This window comes from Misgurnus anguillicaudatus, chromosome 21, assembly GCF_027580225.2.
Source record: "Misgurnus anguillicaudatus chromosome 21, ASM2758022v2, whole genome shotgun sequence".
In the NCBI taxonomy this organism is placed as follows: Eukaryota; Metazoa; Chordata; class Actinopteri; order Cypriniformes; family Cobitidae; genus Misgurnus; species Misgurnus anguillicaudatus.
The window spans coordinates 38242807-38263671 of record NC_073357.2 but is presented as its reverse complement, the minus strand read 5'-3'; the positions used below and the strand labels follow the sequence as shown (position 1 = coordinate 38263671).

At 38.0% G+C, this 20865-nt stretch overlaps 2 protein-coding genes across 10 annotated transcripts in view; one reads left to right on the top strand and one right to left on the bottom strand.

Annotated features, from left to right (window-relative positions):
- Positions 1–380: 380 nt before the first annotated feature.
- Positions 381–4687, bottom strand: mtch2 (mitochondrial carrier homolog 2). Its single transcript, XM_073859072.1, has 13 exons — positions 4520–4687; positions 3582–3661; positions 3267–3378; positions 3074–3097; positions 2873–2929; positions 2562–2619; positions 2410–2461; positions 2265–2324; positions 1984–2077; positions 1804–1851; positions 1602–1669; positions 1351–1426; positions 381–1168 (listed from the first exon to the last, which is right to left on the bottom strand). The coding sequence occupies exons 1-13, from the start codon at positions 4604–4606 to the stop codon at positions 1082–1084; spliced, it is 903 nt and encodes a 300-aa protein (XP_073715173.1). The 5' UTR covers positions 4607–4687; the 3' UTR covers positions 381–1081.
- A 3809-nt stretch (positions 4688–8496) lies between these two features.
- Positions 8497–20865, top strand: part of LOC129445193 (hatching enzyme 1.2-like) — a 35212-nt gene continuing 22843 nt past the window's right edge. For 2 of the 9 annotated variants that reach the window (XM_073859062.1, XM_073859060.1), the window contains exon 1: positions 9427–9507. In XM_073859062.1, coding sequence (XP_073715163.1) covers positions 9442–9507 — 66 coding nt within the window. In that variant the 5' untranslated portion in view covers positions 9427–9441. Of the gene's footprint in view, positions 8621–9416; positions 9508–9593; positions 9625–9719; positions 9783–9861; positions 10015–10101; positions 10220–10326; positions 10506–10700; positions 10783–10875; positions 10998–11254; positions 11501–12950; positions 13081–13154; positions 13186–13277; positions 13341–13439; positions 13506–13704; positions 13849–13990; positions 14109–14318; positions 14498–14585; positions 14668–14767; positions 14901–15161; positions 15326–20865 lie in introns of those variants that run through there. The other 7 variants (XM_055206370.2, XM_073859064.1, XM_073859061.1 and 4 more) reach the window with 7 other exon arrangements.

Sequence of the window (20865 nt, the reverse complement as noted above, 5' to 3'; positions counted from 1 at the left end):
TTAAAACATTACTTGTGTGCATTTTGAGGCAAAACAAAGGGTACTGTTGTATTTTAATATATGTCAGTGCAAGTTTGCAGTTTGGACTGCTCTTACAAATTGTTTTATCTAGGACTAGTCTTATCACTGTCAGTCCGGGAAACAGCCAGGTCCAATTCTGTACTTTTTGTAAGGTCCCGGAGAGTGCTGGGGTAAATATTTTGACCACTTTTTCCTCACATTGTAATTTTGGTTTTGCAATGAATTATGTAATCACAGTTATATGCTTGTCGATAACTCCAATTTTTACAATTATGAGAAATATTTCAGTGACCTGTAAACGTTGTATGTGTATGTATATTATTAGTTTGCAGTGCAGATAATAGACAAGTAAGACAAAAAACATTCTCAGATTTATTTTGGTCAATCAGATAATGAACATAAATTAAACCTGCTTCTGAATGGGACCAGGATCTTAAATAGAGGTAGAGGTCAACCTCCATATTGTTTTAACTCACTGATATAAAATCACATAATCTCCCTCTCTCACACACAAAACACATAAATTGACTGAGATACCACATGCCTCATAAAGGGTCCTGTTGGATTCACTTTAAGGTCAGTCTACTGTTTGCAGAGTTTAACATTTCTCATTTGTCTGTCTGCCAGTTAGCTAGTCATTACATTAGAGAGCAGAGACAACAGCAGGTGTAGAAGGACTAATTTACTGATGAGCATCATGACGGGGAAAATGAAAACAAAAATGCATGTGAGAGGCCTGCACTGGATTCAGGCATAGATGGAGCCAGGAGAGCGCCCTCAAGTGCATTACTGATACAATTCTATTGGGGTATCTTTAAGTAGGGCATGTATACAGATCCAAGGGTTTTAAAATAAAACTCTTTATCTTTCCAAATCAAAGCAACAACAATGTAGTGAAAATAATGTTCTGATAAAATAAACAGTAATAATCCTAGAGACTGATTATCAAAAAGAAAAGTCTGTTATCGTAGACAAGTGCATACAAAGGATTAGGAGTCCAACTTTATGGGCCAGCTCAATTAAATTATTATAATTAATCTCTATGCTAATGGCTTCCCAATCAGAAAAATCTCTTCTGATCAATGGCATACGTCTTCCCTGCAGGAATCTTTCGGAAGAACAAACTGTTGCCTCTGCTCATGTTACCCTGATAAACACAAAAAGAAAGAATCAGACTTTATGTATTTTATTCTTCAGTGTTTCTATAAAAAACATTAATACTCTACTAGACATTGCAGTCAATGTTACTCAAGACACCACAAACCAAAAAAGGTCACTTGATAGTCTAGTAAACAATTAAATCTGCTTATATTAAGAATATATGCTCACCTCTCGGCTCAGGTGACCCCAGCAGTGAAGCCAGTTGGGATAAATGTCAGCATAGGGTGGTTTACCTCCAGCCAGCCTGGTCAGATCAAAAGAAAAGATACAAACTGGTTTTACCATTATCTGTTTACATCAATAACATTTTCACCAGTTGTCCTAAAGGTCATGTCATTTCTATTTCACCAAACAGATTTAGTTTCCATTTAGTTTGGTAAAGGTGCTTAAATAGGTGGGACATAAACAGGATTCCTTACCCACTGTTATTAACAGCCATCAGGTTGGACACCAATACAAACGGATACGTCAACATACTGGCAAAAAACTGTAAATGAGAAATAAAATGTTACAGTGAGAGTAATAGCAAATGTAATAAATACCCAGAGTGGTACATAAAATGAGATAATTCATTTGAGTTATCATCTGACAGTTATCAACAACCAGAGCTATATTACTTACTCCAGTCACAGCCTGAGAGCAGTTCTTTATCTCTCCTGTATGACTTGTCTGAAAGACGGGAACAACAGGACAATCAACTTCAGTGAATATAATGCAAATGTAATTGTTATACATGAATAGAATTGATGTAAAGTTGCCTTGTTGTTTGTTCATCAACTAAATATGCATGTGCATACATACCGAGTCATCGATAGCGTATGTATTGATGGCGTGCGCAAGCATGTTGCAGATCCATAAGGAAAGAACGTCACCAAGTAAACGAGGAATGAGGCCACTTTGGATCATCAAACACAAATAGAGAATTTACGGACACAAGGACAAAACTTCAGCGAGGTTCTGAAGCAAAGTACAATTAAAATGTTCAAGTAGTTAAAAATATTTCAGTTTAGGTTTGTGATAGCAGGTGCTTTGGGATGTGCAGGTACAAGCTAATGTCACCTGCACGTTTACGTAGAACTTACGCAAAAAAACCCAGGATCCCTTCTTCTTTGTAGATTGTAATAATGGAGTCAAATACACCACTGCAGTAAACAAACAAAGACATCAATTAAGCAAAACAGAGAAAGAGACGAAAACGGAGAGGAAAATCAGAAAAAACTAACTAACCTGTATTTGGCTTCTCTGCCGATAAACTGTACCATACATCTGAGCGTGATCACTGGGGTGAAGAAAAAAATAAATTGTAACACCAACAAACTGAGAGAAAAGTTTGAATTTACAGCGTTAATTTAATTGTACAAATTACATTAATCATTTACCATGAAAAGGGTGCGTGACAATTGTGGCACAGGATCGTGCAATCATCTCTTTAGTGGTCTGAGAAGATAACATGAAAAGGAAGATAAAGAGAGCCAAAATAAGCACTGCAAAATTATCTTCTAAAGGCGACTTTTTTGGTATTTAAATGTTAAATAAGACAATGCATTTATTTAAACTCCTTCACACAAATCCGTAAGATTGCACTGTAGTTTCCTCTCAGAGACTGGGCCATTTGAATTAGTTTGTTTCAGATACAAAACAGCTTGGTGAGCTCTACCAACATATAAGGAGGTACAAAAGCTAGTCTTACCTCATTTACTACATGTTCCAGAGAACCATCTTCTGCTTTCTGACTGCATCCCAGCACCTGCAGGAGTGGAAAACAATCATTTACCCAAATGTGACACTGTCTAAACCATGACAAACAGGAAAGTTAAATGAACAAATATAATCCATGCATTAAATGACAAGAGTTATAAATATATTTCTGAAGACATATACATGTTCTCACCTCAATATTCTTCTCTTGGCATTTCTGTGGGTTAAAATAAAGGTTAAAGCCAGATAAAACTGAGTATAAATAACTCTTGCTTCACTCTCATGTGCTTGTGCGCAGCCAGATGAACACAAAAGTCACATAGCAACATCAAGAGCACTACAACATACATCCACCAATGTTATTATAGATGGTGAAAAATTCATACCTGTAATGCTCTACTATGTACAAGAGTTCCAATGGTCCCAGCACAAAGCCTTGGGGCGAGGCCTTTAAACAGGCCTGACTTCCCATCAATCTTTATGATGTGTTTGGCATATAAGAGACAAATACAAAGTGGAAAAACTTTCCTAAAATGAACTTTGAAATAAACAGGCAGCTCAACAAACACGAAGGACAAGGGTTTGAGAACATACATACAAATGAAAGTTACTTTGGATGAAAGCAACTGCCAAATGAAATGTAAAATATAATCCCAGAGTAATACTTAAGAGCAATTAGTCACTTTACAGTCTTACCATATGCAAAAAGCCCTGGAAGCTGATACACTTGTCTGCCAAATAGATTCCTTCCTAGAGTGGGAGGGAGGGGTTCGTGTCCAACCTATATATACACACACACACAATAATTCCAGTAAGTCAGTAGAATGTAAATGAAGGGTGTAAATGTCATAACCTGAAAGACAGTTTCCCTATGAATAGTAAAGCAGATAAGAAAAAATGAATAAGAAACAAACATGTGCTGTGTTTTGTTAGACTATAATCACATTCAGTTTACGGAAACAAATGAGCGTCTGGTTAACTTACTTTCACTTCTAACGTTACACAAAAGATCAAGAGACCGCGGCATCTGTGTTTGCCTACTAAACCATACTGATATTAATACAAGTGCATTATGTGATATAACGTTAACGTTACACTCCCGTACTGCTAATGAAAAATCTCAGTAACCTACAATAACCTTAATCAGTGGGCCAAAGGACAGGCTTTACCATAACACTAAACACAGCTGCTGGTGTATATATGCTCGCTTTGATTTGACAGAAGGAAAATCACAATATATATATATAATAACACGAGCAGTTAAAATGAGTCCTGACAGACCGTACACAATGACTTAACTTATTAGGACAAAAACTCATACACTAACGTTAACAGTTAACGTTACGTTAGAGATCATTGATAAACCTGCTAACAACACAATGATGGGAAGATTAAAAACTATACATAAACACTATTATCTACCTAAATACACGACCTGGACAAAAACTTGGTCGTATCTCAAAAGGAGTTGCTGTCATGTGCATTAAACAGTCGCTATATACTCTTATCTTAATTCAACGAACTAGCTAACGCTTATCAACATGCTATTGAATCGGCAAGTGAAGGACTCTATGCAGCGCGTGCGCAGGAGTAAACTTAGCACGGAAGCCGTTTTCCAGAATTTTATGTGCAGCCTTACCTGAACTAAAACCTTGATGTACATAAGAGGGTGGGACAGGACAGTTAGTCCGGACCCGAGAAGGATTTGGCCACATGTGTCCGCCATTACTAAGACGATACGATACGATAAGAGACGTCACCCTCCCCGACAGAGCAGGACTGTTGGCATAGCACGAATCACGTGATCCACTTTGATCACGTGACAGGGCTGTTACCTCGTTATCCGGCAGATGGCGTACTTTCACATGATTTGTAACTATAGTTGCTGTAAGAGGCATATCTATGGTAAGAGGTACCAATTTGTTTTTATTTGCCCCTAGCTCCGGGAATACAGCGAGCCTCGTATTCGACTACACGCGGCGCTGCATGGACCGAATGGTGTATGACATCAAAGTACCACGAGAGCGAATTCAAATATATGATATCGCGGTATTCTGCTGTCATGGGCCGATCTGGCCTGTGGTGGCTCCTCCCCTTTGTTAAACAAGGTTTTGTGAATGTAAAATATATATGTCCCTAAACAATGTTTAGACCTTGGACATACTATAGTTATATACAATGAACCTATATTTTATTATTACATCATTCTGCAAATTATGAATGTAGTTAAAATAAAATTTCCTAAAAATACTACTATGGAGCAGTTTCCCAGACCAGGATTAGCTTAATCCAAGACTAGGCCTTAGTTTAATTAGGAAATATAACTAGTTTAAACAAACATGCCTTACTAAAAACATTACCTGTGTGCATTTTGAGGTAAAACAAAGGGCCCTGATGTATTTTGAGATATGTCAGTGCAAGTTGTTTTCAGTTTGGAGAGCTCTTACATTTATTTTAGTCTAGGACTAGCCTAATCCCTGTCCAGGAAACCGCCCCTAAATCATGTATCAAACAATAGATATTTGTATGCTGTCCCACTGAAGGTTCAACTGGAGCAAAGCATAAAATTCCTTTCAACTTAAAGTATTAAAGTGGCCATGGTCTTTGGAGTAATATTTGCATTAAAGTTGTGCATCTGTGTAAATCATTTAGTAGCATTATAGGACTTATAATGGGTTAATGTGTATATCTTATTTGTGGTCAGAGGCCTATTTCATCAGACAGACCCAAGCACAAATTTCGTGACTGCAGTCTTGCTTTAGGTAACAATGCTACCCACTGTACCTCTCTTAAAGTGAAACATTTTAATGCATAGATGTAGGCCTATTACAATAACTATTAATCATAATAAAGTAATCTAGGATAATCATAATAGACAATGGGATACAGTATTCATATTCAAAGCCAATATTCTTTCGTATTTATCAGGACAATGGAAAGTTATTGCTTTTCTGGTTTTCGAGTTCTGGCTACAGCATCTTAGTAAAACATTTTTACATGCAGGCAATTTTATTCAAAGTGACTTACAGTGCATCCAAAGTTTCAAATGTTAAAATGTCTTTTTATGATTTTGATCACAAAGTTTCAAATGTTAAAATGTTTTTTTTTTATGATTTTAATCACTTTTGATCTAAATAAATATGCCAAAATGTTTGAAATTAGGGTTGTTGAGAAAATTGTATTTGCTCTAACATGTTAATTTCTTTAATTTGAAGATACAAAAATGTATGAGTTTAGATTTTTTTATTTCTAGCCTCATGGTAATTCTGTAAGTTACATTTGTGTTATTCCATAATTTTCATGAGTTTACTATTGTTCAAAAATGTGGATATAAAAATAATTAATAGTTTACCCTAAACTTTTGAATGGCAGTGTACAAGATTCTAAATGACTGAATGCCACGTTTTCAACCTGAACTGAACAGATGTTTATATACTAAACAGAACAAACAATTAAATACGAACACATAATGCTCCCTCTATCTACCTATCTATCTGCCCTTTCGTGCCAAAGGTGCTCTTTTGAAATCTTTTGAAATTTTTACACATCCTCTTTTGCTAACCACATGTATTACAATCTGGTTAATGGAAAACAAAAGACAAAACCGTTACTTGTGTAAACCAGGTTCGTCTTTTAGATGTTCTGCTTCAAAGAAAATTGCACAAAAAAGTATAATTTCCAATTTTTTGCATTGTCTTCAGAAACCACTATTTGCTTTATACATCCAAATACACAGACCTGCTAATAAGTGGAAACTTGCATTGGTTAGAATAATTTAAACAGCTGTTTGTTTTGTAAAAGATAACTACAGCATGTTTAATAAACCTATGGAGAATGTATAGACAAAGTATTGCACAAAAGCAACCTCTTTACTGACCATAAACACCCTTCTCACAGACCACAAGCATTTCCTTCTCTTTTCCCATAAATTGTAGTTCAGTCATACATATATGCAGTTTAAATTTTTCTATATCAACATCATATCAACATCATACATTTACTACTGGTCACAATTGGTCAAAGTTGTAAAAAAGTTGTAAAAGGAACTGCTGGTCTGAATGATTTTTCTGAAAAGACCTGGTTTTATGCTTTTGTTGCTGTCTCTATTTGGAGTTCTTTTAATAAATGTTTGCTGAGGTTTGTATGTCCAGTGTAGAGTTCTAAGGCATACCTGGTATTAATAGGATATGTTTGCAGACGTGTCTAAAGGGTTTATGATAAAAGTGATGCTCGCGTTTGCCAGATACTCGCTTAATCTCATGTGTATTCAGAGTTTAGTGATAAGTGAGTGTCTTGAGAGTATTTCGTGAACGTGAGTGCCTTTTTTATCATAAACCACTTTAAAGCAGCAGGCACATATTTTGACAAGACTCATGATGCACATAATAATAATAATAATAATAATAATAATAATTATAATATGTTTTATTTATATAGCGCCTTTCAAGAATCCAAGGACGCTTTACATGAAGATGGCATACAAACATACATATAAGCAAACAGTCAGTATACTTACTACATGTAATCAAACAATCTACACTAGACTTACAAAAACACCCATAGTGCTGAAGAAGATAGACAATCACTTAACAAAACATAAAGTAAATAAGTGAGTTTTGAGAAGGGTTTTAAAGGTCTGAAGAGAAAAGACATCACAAAGGTCTTGCGATGGTTTGTGTACTGCAAGCAAGTCTTCAGAGCTCGATCTCACGGTACAGGCAGCGGTATAGGGGATAATCAATTCGGAGAGGTAAGAAGGTGCTTAACCATAACGAGCACATGGTTCACATGACGCAACAAGAACATTTTGAAATGACAAACGACATCTTACACACATTTTGAATCTGCGCCCCTTGGAAGAGAAGTCGCCAGCCGCCACTGCTTGCAAAATAAAAAAAAAAATGAAAGAGGCAGAGAGCAGACGCTATAGTTTTATCAGACTAGAAGCCAGGACAGATGGAAAAACATAGTGATTGATTGGTACAGTCAAGCTCAAAATTATTCATACCCTTTGAAACTATGACCAAAGAAGGCTGTGGAAATAAATCTGCATCGTTAATAATTTTGATCTTTACTTTAAAAAATCTATAAAAATCCAACCTTTCATTGGAGAAGAATAATTTTAAAATGGGGGAAAATCTCATTATGAGAGAAATATTTTTCTCTAATACACACTGCTCACAATTCATCATACCCTTTTATTCCATTCTTTTTGCAACCTCCTTTCCCAAGAGAACAAATGAAACAAAAAATAGCTTTTTTAGCAGCAAAAACTCAACATTAGTTTGGTGCACACAGGGGTAAAATGTACACCACGTGTAAAATGAAATATACAGCTGTATCTTTAATGTTGTGGGCCTATTTTTCTGCTGAAGGACCTGGACATCTTGATCAGATACATGGCATCATGGATTCTATGAAATACCAACAGATAAAAAATAAAAACCTGACTGTCCCTGTTAGAAATCATATACTGGGCCATGGTTGGATCTTCTTTCAGGGCAATGATCCCAAACAAACATCAAAACTGACACGAAGATGAGTTACTGAGCACAAAAAGAAGCTTTAGCCATGACAATCCCAGTCCCCTGACCTGAACTCTAAAGAAAATGAATGGGATGAACTGAAGAGAAAAAGCACCAACATGGAGCTGGAATCTGAAGGATCCGGAGAGATTCTGCATGAAGTTATGGTCTCTAAACTCTTGTCAGGTGTTCTCCAAACTCATCAGGCATTATAGGTAAGCTGTTCTCTTAGGAAATGAGGTTGCAAAAAGAATTTAATGAAAGGGTATGATTAATTGTGGGCAGTGTGTATTAGAGAAAAATATTTCTTGAGAAATTATGAGATTTCCCCCCATTTTGAAATGATTCCTCTCCAATGAAAGGTTGGATTTTTTGTAGATTTTTTAAAGTAAAGATCAAAATTATTAACGATGCGGATATATTTTCACAGCCTTCTTTGGTCATATTTACAAAGGGTATGAATAATTTTGAGCTTGACTGTATACACATTAAATCAATTTGCAGAGAGTAGGCACCTAGGCTGTCTTTTGTGTGAACACATTTGACCACATTAGAATCTGAATAAGCAGAACAGAACAGAAAAATTTGAGGTAACTGGTTTGTGAAATTTCTCTAAGAGGTTAAATATTTTCATTGTAAAACCCGACAAGTTCAGAGTACTCAAAACTTTTAAGTAAACCAACTTAAAAATTTTAAGTAAATAATATTTATAAATACAAATTAATCTCAACCCAAATGTTTATATTACTCAGTTTGGAAGTTATAAATAAAATTTGTGAGTTTGCAATGTTCTTTGACTCATTTTATTTGAGTTTGTGGAACTCGTTGCGGTGAAATCGTTGAACAAACAAAAATTTTAAGTTGAATAAACTTTTTTTTCACTGTTTGAGTATAGTTCACTCATTTTATGTACATTGTACTTTTCGGGTTTAAATTTAGGGGGTGGGATACAAAAAGGGAAGTTAACAGCTCTCAGAAAACTATTTAACACTCAGCTCTGTTTGATCCCAGTACTGCTGTTCCAGAAGCTCTCATCATGTACCTGCTGGTGTTCATCTCTCTTCTGCTGAGCTTTGTTCCAGCTCAAAGTCGTTCTGTTGAGGTGAGAGCAAAGGCATCAGATATATCAAAAAATAAAAAACATTTCTTTTTAATTAAAGATACCTAATCTACATCTGTGTAAAACAGATTTTCTTCAGAAGGATTCCTGAGACACCAGGTAAAAGGGGTTAAATTGTTAGAACAATTGTGAATGATGTTTATTATACTGCATTTGTGTGTTTTATTAATGGTTTACTGATTTTGAATACATAGATAACAGCAATGATGAAGATGGCGTTCCAGTGTCCACAATACTTGAAGCCAACAAACATGCAGGTATTTAAACAATAAATGTTTTGAAAATTACATTCCCAGAATGAACAGGTTGCATAAATAAGTAAATGATATCATACAGGAGAGGGACTGGACGATCCTTTGATCATGTTTGGAGACATAGCTGTAGCAACAGGATTCCAGAATGCAGATCCATGCACAGCTCGTGGATGTAAATGGCGTAAAAGCAAAAATGGAAAGGTCTATGTACCCTACGTCATCTCCAAACAGTACTGTAATTGACAACTCTTACTCTCAATAATTTTGTATTACTTCATGACAGACAGTACAAATTCTGCTTAACCCTTTGCTTCTTTAACAGCTCCCCAAGAAATTAGTGTGATTAAAAAAGGCCTGAAGTCCTTTCACCAGTCAACCTGCATTCGGTTCACTCCTCACAGAGGACAGAGGGACTTTGTCGACATAAAGTCTGTCTCGGGGTAAGTCTCTAGATTATTTTTCTCTTTCTGTGTTGTGCATATAGTAAATGTGTGCATCAGATTCACAATAAAGATTCCTGCTGTTTTTGCCCCATGTGTGCCTACAGCTGCTATTCGTATTTGGGACGTCAAGGTGGAGGGCAGATTGTGTCTCTGGACCGCAATGGGTGTGTTTATCACAGTACTGTTCAGCACGAGCTGCTTCATGCTCTCGGGTTCCATCACGAGCAGAATCGTAGTGACCGGGACCAACATGTCCAAATCCTATATCAAAACGTCATACCTGGTACATCTAGTTCTTCTGAGAAATTACTTCAGATTTGGTTTTAAACTATTCAGCGGGTCATAGGTTCTAAACAAAATGTATACCTTAGTGAATCTTACAATTCAGCCAGAAATATTGCATGACCTGTAGTCTTTTACAATGTATGAAGAAGTTTCACATTTACAGTTAATAACACTTTCTTATACAATGTAACAGCAATGCAGTACAATTTTGACAAAAAGGAAACCAACAATCTGGGGACTCCTTATGACTACAACTCTGTGATGCAGTATCCAAGGCAAGTTTTAGTTTAGTCTAGACCAAAAATGATTTTTTTACAAACTAATAATAACACTTGATAATCAGTCTAATGTTTTTTATGTGGTTTCAGGTATGCTTTCAGCAAGAACAATAAAGCAACCATCATTCCCATTCCAAATTCAAATGTTGTGATCGGTGAAGCAAAAAGTATGAGCAACACTGACATCCAGCGTGTTAACAGGCTCTACTGCCGTACGTTAAGTCTTTCTCATGTAATATAAACAATTTGTGTTTTCCTTAGCTGTTTCTTAGACTTAGCTGGTGAGACTGGTCAACCAGCTTGGCCTTCCTGGTGAAGATGGTTGACCAAGAGAGTGAAGTGTTGCAATTGAACAACAAACCAACATTTCATGCTATGTTGGTCTTTTCAGCAGGCTTAAATGTTAACTGTCATTACAACGTAGTCTTGTCTTTCAAGTCATGTTCATTGCTCTTTATTTTTTTTTCAGGTTAAGCAAAATGATGCCAGGCTGCATGAAGAACATGTTTGAAGATACTTTTATGTTTTTATGCATTATTTTTTTTAAACATTTTATTAGAGGTGCCACTTCCTCTATTTAGCACATCCTTAAAATCTGTCACATCTTATACATTAACTGTAAAGATAACATGATTCATATTATTCAAAGGTATGAGACAAAATTCAAAATTGTGTATGCAAATGCTTGAATAAATAATAAATTAATTACGACTTTGTCAGTTTTGAAACTGTTTGTGGTAAAACATTAATATAAATATATTTTTTAACAAAAACATCATAGTAGGCTACTATGCGATTTTAATCAGTTTCTTTTGTCCACTTTTGACCTCTTCTACTTGGAGGGGATGGTCTGTGGGCGAGTTGTTAAAATACCAGTGGGAAAAATTATGGGTTAAAGTTGACGCACACTAATATTATGTCAGAGTCTTTCGCCTGCTTCTGTTGTTATTAAGCATGCTACACAACGTTTTGTACATGTATATGTAAGGGCATTCTTAGATATTAGAGCAATTGACTAAATAAGCGTGTGCAACTTTCACATGTGGGCGCACGATACGAAGCTCGTCATAAAGTGTATGTAGCCCATCATGTGTGTGACTCGTCATGCCAAAATATGTGTTCAGGGCGTCATGTGAACCTATGTGCATCATGCGTCTTGTCAAAATAAGTGTCTGCTGCAGACGCGTCTAAAGGGTTTATGATTAAAGTGATGCTTGCGTTCGCCAGATACTCACTTAATCTCATGTGTAATCAGAGTTTAGTGTTAAGTGAGTGTCTTGAGAGTATTTTGTGAACGTGTTTTATCATAAACAACTTTAAAGTCTCTGCAGCAGGCACATATAGTTGGAAAAGATGAATGATGCACGTGGTTCACATGATGCTACAAACATATATTTTGAAATGAAAGCAACTTACATGACACTCTACACATATTTTGAATTTGCGCCCCTCGAAAGAGAAGCCACTGCTTGCAAAATAAAACAAAAATAAAAGAGGCGGAGAGCAGCCGCTTTAGTTTTATCATTATCAATGATAGCAGAAAGACCGCACTGAACACTGTGGGTTCACACTAAGCCATGATGGATGAAAAAACATTGTTTGATTGGTATACACATTAATTCAATTTTTTTAATTTGCAGAGAGTAGGCTAGTTGGTCTTTTGTGTCAACACATTTGATGACATGAGCATCTACACTGGAAAAGTAATCTGAATGTGGTCGAAAGTAGACTAGCTCAAAACGTTTTACACCCCATTTCACCTGTATTTAGTGCTGTCTACTTGTGATCCGATTGACCAAAACACATCTTACTACCAAGTGTAAACAGCCCCCAAGTGTAAGATACAGTATAGCTCAAAAGTATTCAACACAAGCTGTTTAACAGTCCCTTGATCAATTTTAAATTGGACATAGTAAACTGAATTATGTGAACAACGTGGGTCAAAAGTTGAGTAAACTTAAAAATGTTTTCATGTTTCTTGCCTTGAATCAACCTCAGATTTGTTGTTTGTGCTGTTAGTTCATGTTGATAGTGTTAGTGAATGAGACCTTATTGTAAAGTCTTACCAAATTTAGTGTCTAGTTTTATCATACAGGAAGACCTTTGTTTTGTGCATTTAGTGCACTTATAAGGGGGTGGGATACAAAAAGGGAAGTTAACAGCTCTCAGAAAACTATTTAACACTCAGCTCTGTTTGATCCCAGTACTGCTTTTCTAGAAGCTCTCATCATGTACCTGCTGGTGTTCATCTCTCTTCTGCTGAGCTTTGTTCCAGCTCAAAGTCGTTCTGTTCAGGTGAGAGCAAAGGCAGACATAAATACATTTATTTTTTAATAAAGATGCCTAATCTACATGTGTTTTTAAAACAGATTTTCTTAAGAAGGATCCCTGAGACGCCAGGTAAAAGGGGTTTAACTTTTAGAACAATTAAGAATGATTTTTATTATACTGCATTTTGTGTGTTTAATGGTTTACTGATTTTATATACATAGTTAACAGCACCGAGAAAGATGGCGTTTCAGTGTCCGCAATACTTGAAGCCAAAAAACGTGCAGGTAAATGTATTTGACAATAAATGGTATGAAAATTACATTCCCAAAATCAACAGGTTGTAATGGATAATTACTAAATGGCCTGATGCGTTTTTATAATAGTTATTGAGGAGAATGCTGCTGACTTGTCTGTGGGTGAACTGTTGCATAGAGCCAACAGAGGCATCGGTAAGCATACATCACACACTTAACAAAATAATATTTTATGATTAACATCATTTTTTTATGTGTGATAGATTCATTGTTTCTTTATCTGTGCTATTTCAACATTAATATTCAGACCAATAAATCAATGTCTATCTTGTAATGGAAGACTTTTAATAGATGTATTTAGATCACAGCTAAAAAATGTTTTTTTTTTTTTTAGTTCCGGAACCTGATGAGCCCAAGCTAATGGATGACATTGCTGTGAATTTAAAAAATGCTGATCCCTGCACATCACTTAGTTGCCGTTGGCCCAAGTACAAAGATGGCAATATTTGGGTACCTTATGTCATTGCCAATCACTACTGTAAGTAAATAATATAAAGATGTTTCCTCTTAGAGTCCAAAGGATAAAATAGGAGATTGGAGAGTGGTAGAGTTTTATAATTAGTGCAATGTTAATGTGAAGTTAAAATCTTATAAGTAACCCCTGCTCTTTGCCCTCTCAGCCCCCAGTGAGCTACAGATGATTCAGCGTGGTCTGGCCTCTTTCACAACTATCTCCTGTATCCGTTTCTTCCCTCGTTCCAATCAGAGAGATTACATCAGCATTGAGTCTCGCAGTGGGTGCGTAACAGATTAGAGAAAATATTACACAAATATAGGTTTGCATCAGTTTGCATGTGACTCTTACCATATCACAATCATTCAAATTACAAACCAGAAAAAAAAAGAAGTAGAATTTCAATCAGAATAGGAGTGATATTAAACTTTTTAACAGGCGGACATGGATCCGAGATAATGGTAAAAAATTGATGCATTATTTTGACATTACAGATGCTACTCATACGTCGGTCGTCAGGGAAATGCCCAGACTGTGTCTCTGGCTCGTTTTGGCTGTATTTACCACGGTACTATTCAGCATGAGCTGCTCCATGCTCTTGGCTTCAACCACGAGCAAACTCGCAGTGACCGCGACAGTTACATCAGAATCCTCTGGAACAACATCCAATATAGTAGGCTACATGAGATCAAAAGTACATTAAATCTTAAAGCCAGTTAAGTTTCTGAATGAGAAAAGTAAATGTTATGTTTATTTATCAGACATGTGGAGCAACTTCAACAAAATCAACACCCTTAACCAGGGAACTCCCTATGATTATGGTTCTGTGATGCAGTATGAGAGGTAAGATAACTTTGGCTTAAGATGAGATATGTGTTCACTGTATGTAAAATGTTCTGAATTGTAAATTGTTTCTAACTGTACCTGTCTCCTGAATCATCAGATATGCTTTCTCAAAGAATGGCTATCCCAGTATGGTCCCTATTCCAAATAGCAATGCTCAGCTGGGCGGAGCTACTCAGATGAGCAAAAATGACATCATCAGACTCAACAGACTCTACCAATGTTGTAAGTGACATGAAACATACACATTCATTTTTCTCTCTCTTTTTCATTTGTCCAAAACATGCTTGCAGAGCTTTTGTTTGTCAAACAATGAGGTTATCTTGCTTAGGTTTTAAGCTCCTTGTCTTCATTTACATTCATAGTTTTAAATGTAATTAAAGAGAATATATGATGGTTATATTTACTGATCACTTTAATGCTATGTTCAAAGCTACTTGAAACTATCTTATGCATTTTTTTTATTGAACCTTGATGATTGTTTCATTATTTAGAGAGACCTGAATAACATTCAGCACCCTGACATGCAGCACAGAAAACATGCAGAAAAGACATTCATCGAAGTCTCAATCTCCCTGATGGTTTTGTCTACTGTGCTCACTTTATCAGTTATGTAATAAGCTAAATAATACACCAATAAAGCTTTAATGAATAAGAACATCAAGCATTTTTGTCAGTTTATTCATCAAAAGTCATTGTGATAGCTACAAGTTTCTGCAATAAATCTTTTACAGTTGCTTATAATAAAACCAGTCCCAAAGAAACTGATTGATCCTGAATTAAGATCAGATTTAACCAGCCAGCATTTGTGGATGGCAAAGTGAACAGTTTTGAAAGACAATGATTTCTGGAAATCCCATCATGCTGTACATTTTGCTCAGTTTAAACATTTGATATGTTTTAATGTATATATGGGTTCATGTCATTGCAAATCATTGCTAGTGATTTTATTTAAATTTTTGGAATTGGGGTTTATATTTTTTGTTAGATTTAATTAGCCATGCACAGGAATAAATGTTAACAGTTTTATTAAATGGATTCTATAGTGTCTTATAGTAAAGACTGACTAAGAATGTTTTTTACATTTAGTTGGTGTTGTGGTTTACTGCATAACCTAATCCAGAGCAAACACTTATTTCGGTTGAGACGTGGCTTGAGAAAGGGTAAAAAAACACGGGTAAAAAATACACAACGTCGGCCAGCATCTCGGGATACCTAGTTGCATGTACCCCATGCACACTGTTTGACCATTTTAAACTTAAAATGACAATAAAACATACAAAAACGAATGAAAACCAACTAACTGCAATGCATTTCAATGGACGTGAAAGCATGTCCGAGTGGGTTACCTAGGGCACTGTAATCGGCTCATCGCGTTTGGGGGCGTGGCTTAGCCATAGGTCAATTGAACTTCGACAGTTAATGATGATGTAAAGCGAGACCACAAGGACGCAAGATTGCTGAAGAACGCATATTGAGAAACGGTTAAAATCGCTGCCAGTTTCACACTGCTGTGATAAAAACTTTGTAAAAAAAACTAATTTTAGGAAATAGCATGTGCTAGATTTTTGGCCAGACATTGTTATGTTTTTTTTTCCTTTTTCTTTTTTTGCCAGACATTGTTATGTAAGGGATAATTTAGATAAAAAAATAATTGTGACAAACCCACAACAATCTTCATGATTAGTTTGAGAAATAGGCCTACTGTAAACTTACCAAGCACTGCACAACACTGTGTCAGGGACTACAGAGGGAGACTGAGACAGGATCCAATTGCAGAAAAATAATAATTTATTAAAGGCAGTCAATGTCCACAAGGCTGAGCTTGGGTGAAAAATGTAGAGAATAAATCAAAGAGAGAGAAAGATCCGCTGCGCGTAGACAGGGTGAGACTTTCCGCTGTGCGTAGACAGGGTGAGATTTTCCGCTGTGCGTAGACAGGGTGAAGGTTCCAGAGAGCGAAGGCCAACTTGAGAAATCCACTGCTTGGAGACAGGGTGACAGATCCACTGAGCGATGTCAGGGTGAATAATCCACTGCGCGATGACAGGGTGAATAATATATCTTCCGCGGAGAATTTAACCGGGCGAGCCGGACCGCGGCTACAGACCCTGCGTGGGTATGCTGGACAGCGCCTCTGGCAGCCCAGCAGCCAAAGCTGCAGCGGAGAGTGAGAGGGCGACCACTCAGAGATGGTACAGCAGTGGGTAACCTGGCAGATGGTGACAGCAGAGAGCTCAGGTAAAATACGGAAAATAACTAAAGAAATAAACTGGAACTATGAATAATACCTAGACTTTGAAGCAAAATAAAATAACAAAATAAACAGATAACTAGAGTTATATAATACTGGGAACTAGACCGACTAGACAAGACAGGACAGGAGATATGGCAAGGCACATACAATGACGAACTCGCAGAGAACAAAAGGCTAAGGGCACTGATATAGCAACCAAACGAGGGGTAAATAATAAACAGGTGTGGTGACGCAGGTGTAGGAAATCACGCTGATGAAGAACCCAAATGACAGACGCGCATGAGCAGAGCTGTAAAACATAAACACAGACAATGAAAACACAGAAACAAAGCAACCAATCAAACTGACGTCCTAACACACTGATGCTGCATACTGAATATTTTAAGTATTTATTTCAATACTTACAGTATTTCTTACCACAATCAGCTAGTAATCAACCAACAATGAAATCGTTGAAACAAATAACATCTGTAGGCAAATAAAAAATAATGCATGAAGTACATACACTTTGACTCTGAAGAAAAACTACTGTAAAAGCAACAAGAATACTGTAACTATTCATCATCTCTCTGTCTGGCTGCATCAGGCCGTAAGATTTCATCCACATCACAGGTCATGTCTTCATTGGCAAAGCACCGTTGGAAGAATCACCTCGTGTGATGAATCCACCCCTGCACAGAAGCTGCTTTGATATGATCACAGGCTGCTCCATGGCCTGAATGAGTGGCACACTGTCATAGGGCCACGGGTCATATACCTTCCACCGCCATGCTGAAAAAAACTGTTCTATTGGATTCAGGAAGGGGGAATGAGACATTGTCCCAAACAACAATGTACCGCATCTGGTCCACTTGGTTTAATGCTGTGACAATCTTGAGCAATCTGTCAAGAAATGCAAGTAATAGATTGCATTATAGGGTCCCATAGTTGCATGGTGGTGGAGGACCCCATTTTGTGTAATAGCAACGCAAAGGGTGATGCTACCCCCTCTCTGACCTGGCAAATTGGTGATTGCCCTGTGTCTAATTACATTTCTTACTCTTCTTCTTTTTCTTCTTCTTCAAGCTCCTTTCATTTTTATTAAACACAGGTGCATTTTATAGCACACACTGTAAAAAAAATCTGTAGAAATTGCAGCTGAGTTGCCGGTAATTTACCGTAGATTTAAATTTATGTTATTTACCGGCAACATTTTGTTCAAAGTTAAATGAACATTAAACATTTACAAGTCTTTGTCTTTACAGAGTAAAACTAAAAAACAGCATCAAGCAAAACATTCTGGGAAACAAAATCTGAAGCAAAAAACAGAAAAAGGTTGATGATGATTTCTGGTTCCCAGAATGCTTTGCATGAGGCTGTTATTGTATAGTTTTATTCTGTAAAGATAAAGACTTGTTAATATTTAAAATTTATTTAACTTTGAACAAACTCTTGCCAGTAAATAACATAAATGTAAATCTACGGTAAATTACCGGCAACCCAGCTGCAATAACATTGACATTTTTACAGACTTTTTTTACAGTGCACCTGAGTGCTGCGTTTTCAAATTAGCAAATGTGTGCTTCCACACCTGGTGGATGTAATTATCCAATTCATTCATTAGTGTGGTCATTGGCAATCCAGGGCTTTGTAATAACAAGGAAGTAACCTCACAATTCCTATCTGTGTCTAAGGTGTGAAAATGTGTGTAGAGTTTTACAAATCACTAAGTGTAATGTTTAGCAAAAAGGGTGAAGCAAACATTGTGTGTAATGTTGTGCAAATATGTGGAGGTGTTTTGCTCACTGGAGTAGAATTTTGCAAATTGTGTGGAAATTTTTATTTTATTTTAGTGCGTAAAAAACTGTAATACGGTCACTTGCCGCCACCTATTGGTTTTAAAGGCATTTAAAAAAATATTATTTGTTTAAACATCAAAAGTTTAAAATTTGTAAATAATGACCTGGTGTTAAAATCACAATTAAGCATATTTACGTATGTAAAAGCTGATGAGAATATATTTTATTTATTTGTTGTGACAGACATTATTTAACTCTTTTGCTGCCATTGACACATTACCTCTTCAATTATGAGTTAATATTTACCTGATAAAGAAGATTCCCTTTCAGTCGGTCACTACGACGTCACGTCGTGACCGACGAATTGGGAACTCGCTTAGAGGGACCAATCTGCTTCGATAACTAATAAAACGCCAATGAACTTGGCATTGAGGTATTTGCGTAAAGCTGGCGCCAGGTGCGTATATAAGCCGCAGCTGCAGAATACAAAATTAGCTTTTTCGCTTCGAAAGCCGGCATTATGTGCTACTAAGAAGCTACTTGCTCTTCTGGGAACGGTTGCTGAAGTTGGTTGACAAGCAGTACTAACACAGCGGACGCTCGCAGTATTCCACTACTCTGCATCTTTTTTTTTTGAGTTTAGTGTGTGCGTTGCCTCTCCCTGTGCGCATCATCAGCTGAGCAACCAATAGAGTGATTTCCCTAAAAGAGTGATACGTGAGAGCTGTGTGTCTTTTTAAAGACAGCCACTCTCTCGTATATTCGGAGATCAGCGTCCTTTTCAGGTTAACTTTTCGTCCTTGCGATCTTGGATGCGAGAAGTACAGGGGTTCCAGAGACGAGCGCTGTCTTCGTGCTTGGGCATCGAGCACTCTGAGGCTGCGTTTGTGGAGGGTTTTTGTTCTCTCTGTGAGAGCATACCCTCTTGGAGACCACTGTCGTTTCTACGGGAACAACGTCCGGGCCTTTGCAGGGCTGAATGCCGCCATGGTGCGGCTGCCAAGCGCTCGCAGGACGCTCTTCGCATCACTATGCTGAGTAGGTCGAGAGATGCGTCCTCCACCTCCCAGCCTTCTCGTTCTTAGCCAGTTGAGGCTCCGATGAAGACCGCAGAGTTGTGTTCTACGATTTCTGCCGAATCCATTGGACCTCCTTCTGGTCCCGCCACTTCAGCAGCATCAGAGGGGGCCCCCCCTTTTCCCTCCGAGGAGGACTTCGACCCAGAGATGGCGGCCGTGCCCGCTCGAGCGGCAGAACCGGTAGGGTTGGAGGGGTTAACCCCCCTCCTCCCGAACCAGTCCGTCTGCATTATTGGTACTTCGGAGCTGCTCGGGCCTCTCAAGCCTTATCTCCTGTGCCTTTCTTTCCTGACGGCATGAAGAGCTGACTCAAACATGGAATTTGCGGCCCTCTACAGCCGTTCAGCCTTCTGCCCTCACCTCCCTCGCTGCCATGGCTCCGTTGCAGGTCCAAGCTAAGGCTTTAGAGATCTGCACGAGGGAGGGCATGAACCTCGGTCATGCGATGTCCACCACAGTGGTCCAAGATCGCCACCTTTGGCTGTGTCTGGCTGACACGATGGACGCAGACAAGAAGAACTTCCTGAATGCTTCTGTCTCACAGACCGGCCTCTTTGGCGAGTCCGGGGAGTCATTCAGCTCCGCGGCGCAACTGAGGCAATCTCCTAGGTCGTGCCCCGGCAGAAGAGAGCTGCCCTGGTCCACCAATGCTGGCTCCTCAGTCTGCCTTTCGCCGAGGGCGTCCTGCGGCGGCCACCTTCGTTCCCCCTGCTCGGACCTCATCTCGGCAGTGCAGGGGAACCGGTCGTCAGCAGCTCGCCCCGCCCGCTCAACCGCTTCTCATGACAATCGGGAGTTTAAGTGGCCCGGAGATGGGCGACCCGGAGTTGGAGAGGATCACTCTTCAGGAGACGGTGATTCGCTCCTTTCCCCGGAAGAGAGTCGGGTGGAAAAATCCTTGGTTACATTGTTGTTCCACCGGCTGTCCACATAACCACACATAAGAGTGCATTCCTCTTCCCTCTCCAGGTCTCCTGAGGATCGAGAGAGCCGTGAGCGGGCACACACCAGCTCACCCTCTTCCTCCTCTATCGCCAATGGGTGTTTTCCGGAGTACGCATTCTCCTCTCAGGAGATCAGATGA

Coding starts and splice junctions, on each gene's coding strand:
- mtch2 (XM_073859072.1), bottom strand. CDS start 4,606: ATGGCGGACACATGTGGCCAAATCCTTCTCGGGTCCGGACTAACTGTC. Junction 3,662..4,519: donor ACATCAAGGTTTTAGTTCAG/GTAAGGCTGCAC, acceptor GTGTATATATAG/GTTGGACACGAACCCCTCCC. Junction 2,325..2,409: donor GGCAGAGAAGCCAAATACAG/GTTAGTTAGTTT, acceptor TGTTTACTGCAG/TGGTGTATTTGACTCCATTA.